General features: G+C 36.7%; 1 protein-coding gene across 1 annotated transcript; it reads right to left on the bottom strand.

Annotated features, from left to right (window-relative positions):
- Positions 1 to 8,302: 8,302 nt before the first annotated feature.
- Positions 8,303 to 11,453, bottom strand: LOC127645242 (prostaglandin G/H synthase 2-like). Its single transcript, XM_052128796.1, has 9 exons — positions 11,311 to 11,453; positions 11,053 to 11,169; positions 10,730 to 10,873; positions 10,330 to 10,634; positions 10,145 to 10,228; positions 9,809 to 10,055; positions 9,417 to 9,703; positions 9,159 to 9,306; positions 8,303 to 9,053 (listed from the first exon to the last, which is right to left on the bottom strand). The coding sequence occupies exons 1-9, from the start codon at positions 11,369 to 11,371 to the stop codon at positions 8,635 to 8,637; spliced, it is 1,812 nt and encodes a 603-aa protein (XP_051984756.1). The 5' UTR covers positions 11,372 to 11,453; the 3' UTR covers positions 8,303 to 8,634.
- Positions 11,454 to 13,005: the final 1,552 nt, after the last annotated feature.

The raw sequence follows: 13,005 nt of genomic DNA, 5'->3' as shown, positions 1-13,005 counted from the left end.
TGTGATTCATTGAAAAAGATATAGTTCACTTTCCCTTCCCCCATGGAGTACTGCAGTGCCTGGCACATTTCAAATAAAGAATGTTGTGTAAGAAGTGAAAGTTTGAGGAAGCTTGAATCTCCGCACTTACTACAGACCCATTAAGAAAACTTCCTCTAGTTCTTGCACACAGAAGTGATGTGTGTGTCCAGTGTTGACCTCATATGGTTTTATCATTACCTGCCGTGGAAATTATGCTTTAAACATAGCTCACCACTTTGTGACCTCAAAGCTGGACTGTCTAAACAATCTTCATCAGGCAAGAATGCTTGCTTTCATGCAGTGTATAACGCAAAGGAACCCCTGACTACATCTCAGATGTTCCCTGATATTACATTTCCATAAATTACTTCTTGGACTGGATATAACAAAAAATATGCCTTTTTTTGCCACTTGAGACTTGTATTGTTCCATATCAATGTGATCTCTTATTTTAGATATGATTTCAGAATACTTGTCTTGTACATACTGTATACCTTACCAAAATAAAAAAAAATGGAACTTGCAAGTTGTTCAGTTAAATAAATAAATATATCTATTTTTAAAAAAATCAATCCATCTAAAAAATAAAAGTCTGCAGCACTTGAAGAATAACATGAGTCTAGCCATTTTCTGAGTTAAAATGATTAAACGTCTAAAGAAGATTAAAAAAAAATTCAATTTTTTGAAAACAATTCAGATTGTTCCATGCTCTAAGCCAGTCCCCTAGGGCATAACTCCTGTTAAGTGGGAACCTGAGTTCCCTAAAATAATATAAAAATGTGTCCTCTGTGCCAGTGGATTCAGTTTAAACATGTCTTTTTCAAATGCTGTGGGCAAATCATGTTGTCTATTTCCACAATACCACAAAGCTTCTTTAATTGGAAGGACTGTATTCCATGGAAATTGAATACTTTATAATATAAATCAGAGGTAATAGAAAACATCACTCACAGGTAATACTGATACAATCATCACAATCTTGACCAAATCAGTGAGCAAGCGTTTCTTCATTTATATGACAACCAATCTATATCAAAATGAAAAAAGTGATCAACATCACTAGTATGTAAAAGTTTATTCTAAAAGTTACCAGGATACATAATAAATGGACTTTGCACACTCGCTCAGATCATAGCATATTTGAGGTCCATTAACAATTATGAAAAACAAAGATTTTATGGCTATTCATATTCTGAAAGAATTACACTTTCAATAACATGATCACCTCCCAATCAACAATACAATATTGTTGTCTATTGAAGTCATTAGGAGTCAGAGATCCTTATGCTTATTGAATCCATCTAGCACATTTATATAACAGCTTTATGAGTCAAAGGTAGTATAAAATGCTGGGTATTCAATACATCAGGATTTAAGAGCGAAAGTCTGGCTCAGTGCTGTCATGGATAATCACATAATCAAGTTTGAACAAGTCTGATGTGCTTTGAACAACTATCCGTTGTTAGACTCTGGTTTGCCATAGAAACATTGTTACAGTTTGCAAAACAAAAATATTGCAGAGCCAGTTAAAATTAGAGGGATGCAGCATAGATGTGCAGCAATGTGTCATGTGCCAGCTCTTTGTTTAATCTCTAAAGAAGCCTGGTCTTGTTCTGTCAAAATTTGAAATGATGGATCTTTTTTGTTTGTTCTTGTACCAAAGCGAACATCCTGCTCACTATTATGATTGCCATAATTCTTACTCATGTTTTGTGAATGTTCAAACCTTCTTAAGTTAAACACTATTGTCAAAATGTGTAGCTATCTGTCTGTCATTGTACAACCGTCATATCGAGAAATGAAGTTACACCATTGCATTTGCAAGGGTAAAAAAATAGCAGTTAACTCAGCTTTATTCAAAAACTTTGACAAAGTAGAAAATAAGCCACAATGGAATATACTTTATGTTTAGGCCTTCATATTTTGGTGACCTTCCTATTGAAATAAAATTTTTAGAATCCAAAAAGCAGTGGTTCAATCCATGTCTTCAGAAGTGATATGATATGTGTGGGTGAGAAACAGATCAATGTTTCAGTAAATTTTTACTATCAATCTTCACTTTCACGTTCACACTTTTGTTTTTTGTGATTCTCATTCTTCGTGAATATGGCCACTTACTGGGCAGGTAGGAGAATTTAGAGTTAAAAAGTACTTCAATATTGATCCGTTTCTCACCCACACCTATCATATCACTTCTGAAGACACGGATTGAACCACTGCTTTTTGGATTCTAAAAATTGTATTTGCGTTCTGCAGATGAAAGAATGTCATACACATCTGGGATGGCATGAGGGTGAGTAAATAATGAGAGAATTTTCATTTTTGGGTAAACTGTTCCTTTTTGGAGCTATATTTCCTGGCCCATAAAAATTGCTTTTGTTGTTGTAACCTATATAGTCAAATTTATTCAGTGAAAATTAAATCATGTAATTGACAGGAATAAAACAAATTCATTTAGATGTGAGTAAATGAGATGTAAATGAGTCGTATTTAATTGCCGCATTTAATATGACAATTTTTTATAAATTCTTTTCATTGTAGACCAGCACCAAGCCAGCACTGACCAGTATAAACCAGCAAGGGAATTCATGGTTGTCTAAGCTGGTCTTTTATATTCATAGCCAGAGGAAAGATGATGACGTGAAAAGTGTTTTTGGTTTCCTAATGATCACTTTAAATGTTTTGTAGTAAATGTTTTAAGGCGATCTCCCCTTTCCCAGAAATGCTGGAAGAATCACTGCATGAGCTACTCTCTTATATAACACTTTCAGTTATTGATTGCTAACAAACATTTTCAACTGTTCATTAACTCCTATTAACTCCCTGATTACTTCATCTATTTGCTCTCACTGACTTTATTTATTTTGGACTATATTGAATATATTCAAAATAATAAATCCTTTTTAAAATTGAGAGATGTATGATGGCTCTACATAATTATCTCTATAAAGGTGGCCAGAATTCTAATTTTGTATCTTTTTCATTAACATTGGTCTATGGAAGACAGACTTTTTCATTCCAAGCTGTGCTCAGCATGCATCCAAGCACACAGCTTACCCCAGAATGCATAGACAGAGACAAAGCCCTAATTCAGGAGTTCCTGCCCACATGCATAAACTGCCAGGCTTAATGAATCATACAGTCTGGCGCAGCACTTTGCTGAACACTGCTTTAGGCTACTGTTATTACATTCACAGCACAGCATGAGTCAGTGGGAGAAAAGTGTTTGAGGATGAGAGAAAGCAGTTGGTGAATTAAAGGAAGCAATTGCGTATTGGAATTCCCAGACGCACCATTCACACGTTCACAACTGTTGAGCAAAGGTCCAAGAAAGTGTTTCTCTGAAATTTGGTCAGTGCTGTTTTTTGAGGTCTTTGAGGTATTTTTTAGCTGAGCATTGACAGGTTATTGAGTTTTAAGCCTCGCCTAAAAAAAATAAATAGACCTGTTGTAACAGGCCTTACTTAAGAGATTAGACAAATGTGTGCCGGTTGTGAGCTGAAGGAATGTGACAGTACATGAATCGTGTTGCCTTTAACCTTACATGTCCATCACATCCGGTCTAAACACACCCACTCACTCTTCCACTACGTCCACAGTACTTCAGATGTTTAAACAGTTGCCCTCACATTTTCATTATTTTGAGACATTTTTCTCCTGAGTCAGATCATAAATCCCAACAATGAACTGAGATTTTGTTAGTGATTCTCGAACAAGATAGTGACAAAATTAAACAGATTGTATACTATACTTATCTCACTATAACTGTTTTTACAGTTCATTAAGAGGATGTTTATGAGCAAATACAAGATGTGTACACAGGTGCAGGGGTCCTTTGATTATTTCACTTTACGTCACTTTTATATTTGGTTTACAAACACTGATACTTCCAGTGGTAATATACTGACAGTCATTGCCACCACTAAATTCATATTTCAGTTCCTTTTCAAGGCTCCTATATATATACATTAAACTTTCTGAAATTACCACCAGTCCTTGTTTTAAGTTTAAACACATACAGAAAAAAAAAAAAAAGTTTGATAGTAATAACTGAAAATATGATCTCTGCAACCAATGTTAAATGAGCTATAAATAGCCACTTAAAATTGCCCCATCCAGACCTAACATGATCCTAAATGTGATCGTTCAAATAAAATACCTTGTTTTTGCCCAGGCCCCCATGAGGATACACATCTTAATCATTATTTTCACAGATATATCACAGTTTTAGCTATTATTTTATTTTAATTTTTTTTCAAGAGTTTTATCCTCTTACAGTCATTGGGCTTTTTAAAATCAAAATTACTTTTAATTCAGAAATTGGAAATATTTTCTCCATAGAAAAGGTGTACTCAATTCATTATATATATGAGTTAAATTTTTACTGTACAAAAAATTGAGCATCATCTAATTTACTCTTAAGTACATATACTTAATAGATTGAAAGTATGATACCATTGAATGACTTGGAATTTTAACCAATATGACTTTCAATCAGGGTTGCAGCATGGAATTCTCGGCCCCCTGACTGTATATTGCTTTGGTCCCCTTTCATATAAAAAAAAAATACAGTTTAAAATTTGTTGTGGGCCCCTCCTGGACCTGTGGCGCCTAGAAACATTACCAAACCACCTTTCCCCCCATTAGCTACGGCCGCGCTTTCGAATGCAGATTTTTAAAAAACAAAAAACTTAGTTTTATTGTTTAATGTTTTGTGTTGCTATGGGTTTGTCTTGGTGTGGTTGATAGAACTGTTATACAGTAGTCTTTGACCAAAGCTTCTGTTATTGTCTGAGCTCATAGAGTGTGCAATACTCATGACATCAAAGACCATCAAAGGATGAAGCTAGACACAATTATTTGCTGGTATTTACTAAAATAAGCTCTTTTAACACTAATGGGGATGTAAGGCAGAATGTTAGGTATGTTAGTCTGAATGTTAGTCATAGACGTTGTCCTGTGATGCCAATTGAGTGAAACGTAAAAGGCCTGCTGTACTTTAACTGAATAGCCTGCTACATAGCAGTGCAGTGATTTATGTTCATTTTGAAATCTAAATGATGTGCACTGTCCAATGACAGGTCTGTCAATGCTTGTCATCTAGTGTCAGTTAAATGAGGCATTAGTCAGCATTTTGCCATAGTTATGGTAGTTGTGTGAATGTATGCAGAATTGAATGGCGTGTACATTTTCACCAACCTAGGAGTCTGTGAATGATACATTGCACAATCGGAGCATTGTAGTTAGTGTGGTTTCTGGTGAAACTGTCTAAACTATCAACACTGTGTTTATGTTTGAATGAGTATGTGTGAGGGTTGTCTGTTGCCATGTTTCCATTGATGCGGCGAGGGGTCTTAGAGGGTTTTGACTGAGCTCATGGCATCAGGCACTAAAGTATCATCAGTAAATGTCATTTCAGGTAAATCACAATGTAAACATGCTTTTAGCATACAGCTACAGGCACATACCCCGATAACTGTTTGTTAACATATTCAAATACTTGATTCAAATACTTGTAAACTCTACAAATCTTAAACTTGAGTAAATTGTTTTTGCAGTTGTTGTTAGTAGGACATAGGTCAAATAACAAATTACAATGCCATCATGGCAAATGTAGTATGTCTGGGAATGTAGCCTATGCAAAGTTGCATACTACTGTACACACCTGCATATCTAAAAAACTCATCTCATCATCGGTCGAGGATTGTGGCTTGGCAAAACTACACAATTCTTGCAACGTGATCACACGGAAAGTCGGCATGTTGCTTTTGAATGTTCCAGTACCCTGGCACTAGCCCCATCATGCCAAGCATGTTCTATCAAGCACTATCTCCTATCAGATATTTTAGCATCAGTTCAGATGTGTTTACCATCTCCTATGGCCCGACTGGAATCAAATTGCAAAAGCAGTGTGGGAGGCCCGACTTCTCTAATCTGCAAATTTCCTGCTCTTTCCTGTTTCTTACGCAACACTCGTGCAGGGAGCAAGCGACATTCAGAACCTAAATTACATCAGTGATTTGTATTCCCTCTTCACCTTTATATGAGCTGTGTAAATCAAGACCTGCGTGACTTACATGACCTCTTCTCAACTTTTTCCCTAAACATTCATCTCTCTTTTCCAACTGTCAGTTAGGACATTTGGCTCATCACACACAAGTGAATAAGACATTTGTCAGTGGCTTTGGCAAGGCCTGTAGGTGCTTGTGACTAACGTTATTTTAGCAACGCTCCCAGTAACACCCAGAGCATTGTCTCAGCACAATTGTAGCCCTTTTTCACCAATACATTTTTTGTGTGCTGAGACACATTTTTAGTACAGTGGAGTGTGCCAAATCTAATAAAGATTTGATGGCACTTACCTAAAAATCTTTGGCAAATCCAGAGATTAGGTCTTCCTTAACCTCCTGAGACCTGAGCATGACTGCTGTGTGTATGCCAAAAATAAAAATTCTAGAGCACTTTTCCTAAAACAATTTATGTCCACATATGTGGACAGTGGGACTATGTTATGATAGTTTTAATAATACCTAGCTATAAAAAGTCATAACGTGTTTCAAATTGTTTATTATGTGTTCAGGAGTGTTGGTTACAAATGTTTTTGAGATGTTACAAACATTACAATTGACTTTCTGTAAAGCTGCTTTGAAGCCATGTGTATTGGGACACCACAAATAAAAAACTATACAAATTATTTGACTTGATTTTACTTTTATGTTGCAATGTTTTTTTTCTACTTTGGCAAAGTGATAGTCGAAGTGATAGTCAGTGCTGAAGCATTTTACCAATAAAGAAATTAGCATAAATAATTCTGATTCAAAGTAATGCTCAGCATCATCCATACACTGCCAACCATGTTAAGCCCACCCCAGCACCCCCATAGATCCAATCCTGGGATCAACCTTGCTCATTATTTAGTGAATGACTGAACCTCCAGTGTGCTGTCTGTCTGCACTGGTCTCAGAACAATAAATGCACCTTATTTTCATCATAACTCCACATCAAGATTAGATTAGAACTGGCAATTTCAGAAAGCACTTGCCATTTTTGTAATGCATCAGAATTTCATTCACAGACTGTGGGTGGTTCAGGATTAGGCCGTCTAGGGCTAAAACTAGCTTCTTTAAACTGACTGTTGTTGCACACTACCTTTTTTAATCAATGAGTGCGTTTAAATGCACGTTCTTAACCAACTATACTTAATGTGCCGACAACTTGTGTGGTCATGTAAACACAAGAAAAGATTGACACTGGCAGTTTTTTTGCCCATCAACCTGATTTGGTGTTCTTCAACTTGCGCATGAGTTTGGCAAATGCCTGTTTATGTTTTCAAATCGAAATCAAAGATTACCCAATTATTTCAAGACTTGTGTAAACACTGTTTTTCTGCATTGTCAGATTATTTTGAGTAAGCTGATTTTTGGTAGTTATCTATATCTACTGTATATAGTTACCCATTGGTGAGCATGTAAACACACCCAAAATGTGTATCGTTTTCAGTCTTGAGAACATAAGATCTTCTGTATTTTGGACTTTGTCTGGGAAAAGTTAACTGTTCGCTCTCTCTAATATCTCCCAGTTCCCACTTAAGTTACCATGGGAAATTTTTACTGTCCCTTTTTAACAGAAACACATTCCCAAAAGTTTACATGCTTAGTATGCTGTGTATTGTTTCAGCTTGAAATAATGGCGCTTAACAGTATTTGTTATTTCAGGTTAAAGTCATGGTCTGATGCACATTTTGAATCTGTGCTTTGTCCATTTTTCACTATTTAATGGTTATACCTTAAGCCACAAGTTGTCAAACATTTTAACTCCATGGCTCCCAATTGCCTAAGACAATATTTGAATGCCCCCTTCCCCCGGAAACTAGTAGTGTCAATAGATTAATTAATCACAATTCATTTTTTTAAATTATTTTTATTCCAGAAGTTTCAGCAACTGTAATTTTATAAGTTGTGGGCCTCCATCTTGATTTCAAGTTTTAATTAAGTTATAGTATTTTAATATAACTTATTTTAAATTATTCTGTCATCTTGTGGCCCCCTAGGAAGTTTGCTTAGCACCACTCCTCCCCATGGGCCCCAGCATCATGGCTGAGAACCACTGCCTAAAGCACCATCCAAAGAATAAGAGGACCGTAGAACAATGATTTTAGGATCATCTGAAAGTTATGCACAGATTTGAATAGGGCTTACAACTTTTGACATGTATCATGGGACCCTCAGCGATCAAGTTTTATTTGAATAAGCAAGTCAAATACATAAGTATTGTGTGGTGTGTCAAGAGTAACTGGCAATAAATGATACCTAACTTATGTAAAAAGTCAAAATTATTTTATTCAGAGAAAATAACATTGTTGGTATAAAAACCAACTACATTCAACATCGTTTTAAAAAAATATCCCTCCTTTCAACATAAGAGGGTTTCATGAGAACAACTGACGTAACAAGGGAGTTTCTCTTTTTTCAAGTATTAATATTAAATCACTTAATGCCAAATAACACAGAATGTCAAATAACACATATGTCAATAAATAATTCAAATAAATTAACAAATAAATAGAAATTGAATTGTTAAATCAAGTATCACGGTGAAAACATTGACAGTGATTTAGAGCTCTGAACTCCGCTCTCTCAAGACAACGGTTGGATTAATATTATTTTGCGTAGAGTGCCCTGTGCTTGAATTGACGTTTTCTAAACTTGTTTTCTGATATTTCACATCAGGTACCTGAAAGGAAACCATTGGACAGGGTCCTTTGATGTTCAAGCACACCAGCTTCTTTAACGTGGCAGTGTTAACAATGTCAAAACCCACTTTCCCACCAAATGTGCTGGGCATCCAGTATTCAGGAGAACAAATAGCATTTCCCATGAGGCCTTTGAGAGAGTAGGGAGCTCCCATCTCCACCATTGTCTCCCCAAAGACAGCATTGGGTCTGGGCTTCTCCACAAGAAGACCAGGATACAGCTCAACTGCATCTATATGACCATATAGCTTCTCCAGTTCAGCTGCTAGCTCCTTGTCTCCTGTTTTACCACACAGAATTATTAAGATTAAATCAAGGGTCACATATTATATTTTTCATTATATTCCCAAACATAGCGGTTTGTCAATTTCACTGTTTATCTTACCTGTCATTTCCTCAAAGGAGGAATAGGCCTTCATGTTGAAACGTTTTCTGTAGGCATTAAAAGACTGGTAGCGCATCGCTCTGGAATGCTCGAGAGCTTTAACAGCTACTCCCTGCACTGCAACTGGCAGGTTCCATCCACCAGCAACCTATAGATACAAAAAAAGGTCAAAATTAGGTCTACCGTATTGAGAAAAATTTAAAAGATAGTTCAAAAGTATGCATTTTGTGTAGTTATTTATGTAGGTGTGTAACTCACCCGTCCAGCCCTCTGCTTAGTGAAGGACTCCACCAGGTTGCTGATGCCATGTTCTGTCACTATGGAGTTGTTAAATATGAACTGGTGGTGGCCATAGACCTGATTCTGGATCTGAAAGTTGTCGGGCATCAGCGGATGCCAGTGATAAAGAGTGTTGAATTCGGCTGCAATGCGATTCTGGTACTGGAAGCGTTGACTGAAGAGAAGCTCAGGGTCAAACTTGAGCTTGAAGTGGTAGCCACTCAGGTGCTGAACATATTCCTCAATCACAATTTTGATGGTCTCACCTGGGTGAAAAAGGGAGGAGAAAAATCAAATCCCTTGCTTTTTGGAACACATCTGCAAAATATTGTGAATTAGGGGTGTTTTTCAGACAATGCCATCTTACTGACCAATCAGGATGAGTCGGGTGGTTTGGAAGATTCTCTCATCATTCCAGTCAGGATGTTCTTGCTTCATGATTTCGCAGACACGATTGTGCTCACGCAGCCAAATGGTAGCATACATCATCAAACCTGGAACCAAACCGAAGGCCTCATGGCCCACAGCAAATTTCTGTTCCTCTGAGACGTGAGGAGGGTAATGCATCTCCACCTGGACATCCTTCACTAGAGGAGGGTACACCTCTCCATCTGCAACCTAAGGACCAATCACATGTTTCATGAAATCAATGTCCTGTTAAAGACCGTAGAACCAACAAGTTAGTTAATCTCATTAAATCACCATACCTGATACTTCAGCTTGCCATCTTTAAATAAGCGAAGTTTGTGTTGTCTTTCCAATGTCTCCCCATAAATATGCCCCAAATCCACCTGGAACATTACATAACCATTAGAAATTGCACTGCAGTTCCACATAAACCTTTGAGGGGATGTAATATTTCCCCTTCAAGTTAAATGTGAATGACACTTACTCCATGACCTAGAGCTTCGGTGAAGGCTGGTCCTTTTTTAAAGTCAGTCTTGAAGAACTGGTGAGAGAAATGCTGGGCAAAGAAAGCAAACATGAGACTGGTCCTCTGTGGATCAGGGATGAATTGTTTCCTCAAGAGCACCTTCTCCACCACCTGCTTTGCATTAGGGAGATCAAGTGCAGGGCAGTTCTTGGGCAATGGTGCAAGACTGCGAGTGTAGTAGGACAGGTTGGCGTATGCTTCCCAGCTTTTGTAGTCATAATCTGCATTGTATGTTGGTGGACTGTCAACCAGGTGTGACCTTGCTGGAAAACGAGCAATGGTTAAATAATTTTATGGTATTGATCATATTTTTTGTTATTTTCTTAATTGTGTGCTTAATGTGAATCATTCAACTTACATGTCAGGATATAGCGCATTATGGTGTCTCTCAGATAAGAGATGTTGTTGATGATGTCCCAGATCCATTTATAATGTGTTAAAAAGTGATGCACAAGGCTTGGTCTTGGTTTCAGTGTGGATTTGAGGAGTGTGAAAACCTCAGCTGCAATGCAAGAAAAAACAGAAACAGTTGAGTGCAAACATTTTCTACACATACATATATATATATATATATATATATATATATATATATATATATATATATATATATATATATATACACACACATGCATATATAACACAATTTTCATCTATATAAAGACAATCAAGTGCCAGACTTACGGGTAGTGCAGTTCACACCATAATATCCTGTCCTGGTACAATCACATTCATAGGCATCAGCGCCCTTGGATAAACACACACCCTGGTTTTGGCAAGGTTGTGCACAGCAAGGGTTGTCTGGAAAAGTAAAAAAAAAGAAAACAGAAGTGAAGATTATTTCCAGGCATGATCGATTTGGGTACAGGATAACAATTAAACATCATACGAATTTACATATCTTAGGTACCTCTACTCTCACTGTTAGAGCAGTTTACTTACATCCTTCACAGGGAAAGATCCAAGGGCTTGACAGTAGCACCAGGCAAATGACTCTATGCATTCCAGAAGTATGTTCTAGAATATCTCTTCGAAGCAGAGCTGTGTACTCTGAGAGAGTGCCTGGAAAATGTGCGCCTTGATACGCGTCTGTGCCTTTTAACTGTTCCAAACTGGAGGAAGTGATATGTTAAGACCAAAAATGGAAGCAAAAATGGAAGCGTCACAGCTCTGCGTAACGGTAATTTTCCAGAAGTTGCACATTTCGGACTCATATTCCGGATGATTTAGCTACAGATAAATTGGCAAGTGTTGGATAAAATGCTCCATCGCCGCTTTTTTTATGCATTTTAATCAAAACAACCTTCCGTTATAATTTATTTTAACACAAATGTTGCTCCATCAATAGCCTATTACATTAAAAAACATTTATAATTTCAATCTAGATACACTTTCTGACCAGAAAAAAGCACATTTTCATTATGCCTTTAGCCCGGTTGTAGCCTAATTTAAAATCAGTGTTTTAATTGGAAAGCGGCTTAAGGTGTAAAAGAGGAAATTCTAACTTAATCACCACCAATAGACTGGATGCTTTGGACTTCCGCTTATTAGCGCTACCTTATGTCAAATAAATTAGGCAATAACTATGGGATTAAACTCCTGTCAAAAGTATTGTGGTCACAGATTAAAATATATAGCACAGATTAAAAAAAATAACAATCATGAATCAAAAATATATAAACACATGTATTTTTTCTTTACTTTTGTTTCCAAGTTCTGTGCTTGATTTTCCAAAACTTGTGAGTAGAGTTTCATGTAAATCAGGGAGTGTTTTGCGTCCCTATTGGTCCACTAGTTCTTGATTGACAGCACCTCCTCTAGCCAATCATTCATGCCAATCATCGACTGACGTCACTCCAATGCAACTCCGATGCTACTGCTCAATATTATATTATTTGTGGTTGATAGACACGCTGCTTGTGTCTGTTTTGAGTATTGTCTGTTGGGTTCTGGTACAGCTAGTAAAAATATGAATCAAACATCCACACCAACCAAGCCTTGTATTTTTAATTTTAGATATGCAGCCAATAACCTACAAACAAGTAAGTCTTAAATAATGCCTAAACTAAAGACTCTGCTTACTAAATTTCGCTGACTCGATACATGCTAACGGACTATGATAATGGCCTCAAAACAGACACAATATGCGTATCTATCAAACAAAAATAATGTAATATTGAGCTGCAGCTTTTGGAGTTGCACTGGAGTGACGTCACCTCCCCTCTTCGAATGATTGACTGTCGATCAAGAACTAGTGGGTCAATAGGGACGCAAAATACCCCTTGATTTACATGAAACTCTACTCAAGTTTTGGAAAATCATGCGCAGAACTTGGAAATAAAAGCAAAGAAAAATGCAATGTAAGCGTGCAAAATTTTGTAAACATGAGCAAAATTGTCAGAGAGCACAAAAACAATAATATAACCAAGGAAAACATGATTTTGTTTGCAATTCTGATGACTTGGCTTTATTTTTTCTGTTTTATTTGTTTATTTTTTTGCAGCGTATTTTAAAAGTGTTTATATATTTTTTCATGATTCATGCTTGTTATTTTTGGATTTGTGACCGCAAAGATTTGACGGGATTTTGATCCCATAATTAGCCATTCACTTTCAATTGGAGTGGATTCTGGATTTA

This window comes from Xyrauchen texanus, chromosome 6 (assembly GCF_025860055.1).
Source record: "Xyrauchen texanus isolate HMW12.3.18 chromosome 6, RBS_HiC_50CHRs, whole genome shotgun sequence".
Classification (NCBI taxonomy): Eukaryota; Metazoa; Chordata; class Actinopteri; order Cypriniformes; family Catostomidae; genus Xyrauchen; species Xyrauchen texanus.
The sequence above is the reverse complement of the archived record's forward strand: the minus strand, read 5'-3'. Positions and strand labels throughout refer to the sequence as shown.

Coding starts and splice junctions, on each gene's coding strand:
- LOC127645242 (XM_052128796.1), bottom strand. CDS start 11,371: ATGCATAGAGTCATTTGCCTGGTGCTACTGTCAAGCCCTTGGATCTTT. Junction 10,874..11,052: donor TGGTGTGAACTGCACTACCC/GTAAGTCTGGCA, acceptor CTTGCATTGCAG/CTGAGGTTTTCACACTCCTC. Junction 10,229..10,329: donor CCGAAGCTCTAGGTCATGGA/GTAAGTGTCATT, acceptor GTAATGTTCCAG/GTGGATTTGGGGCATATTTA.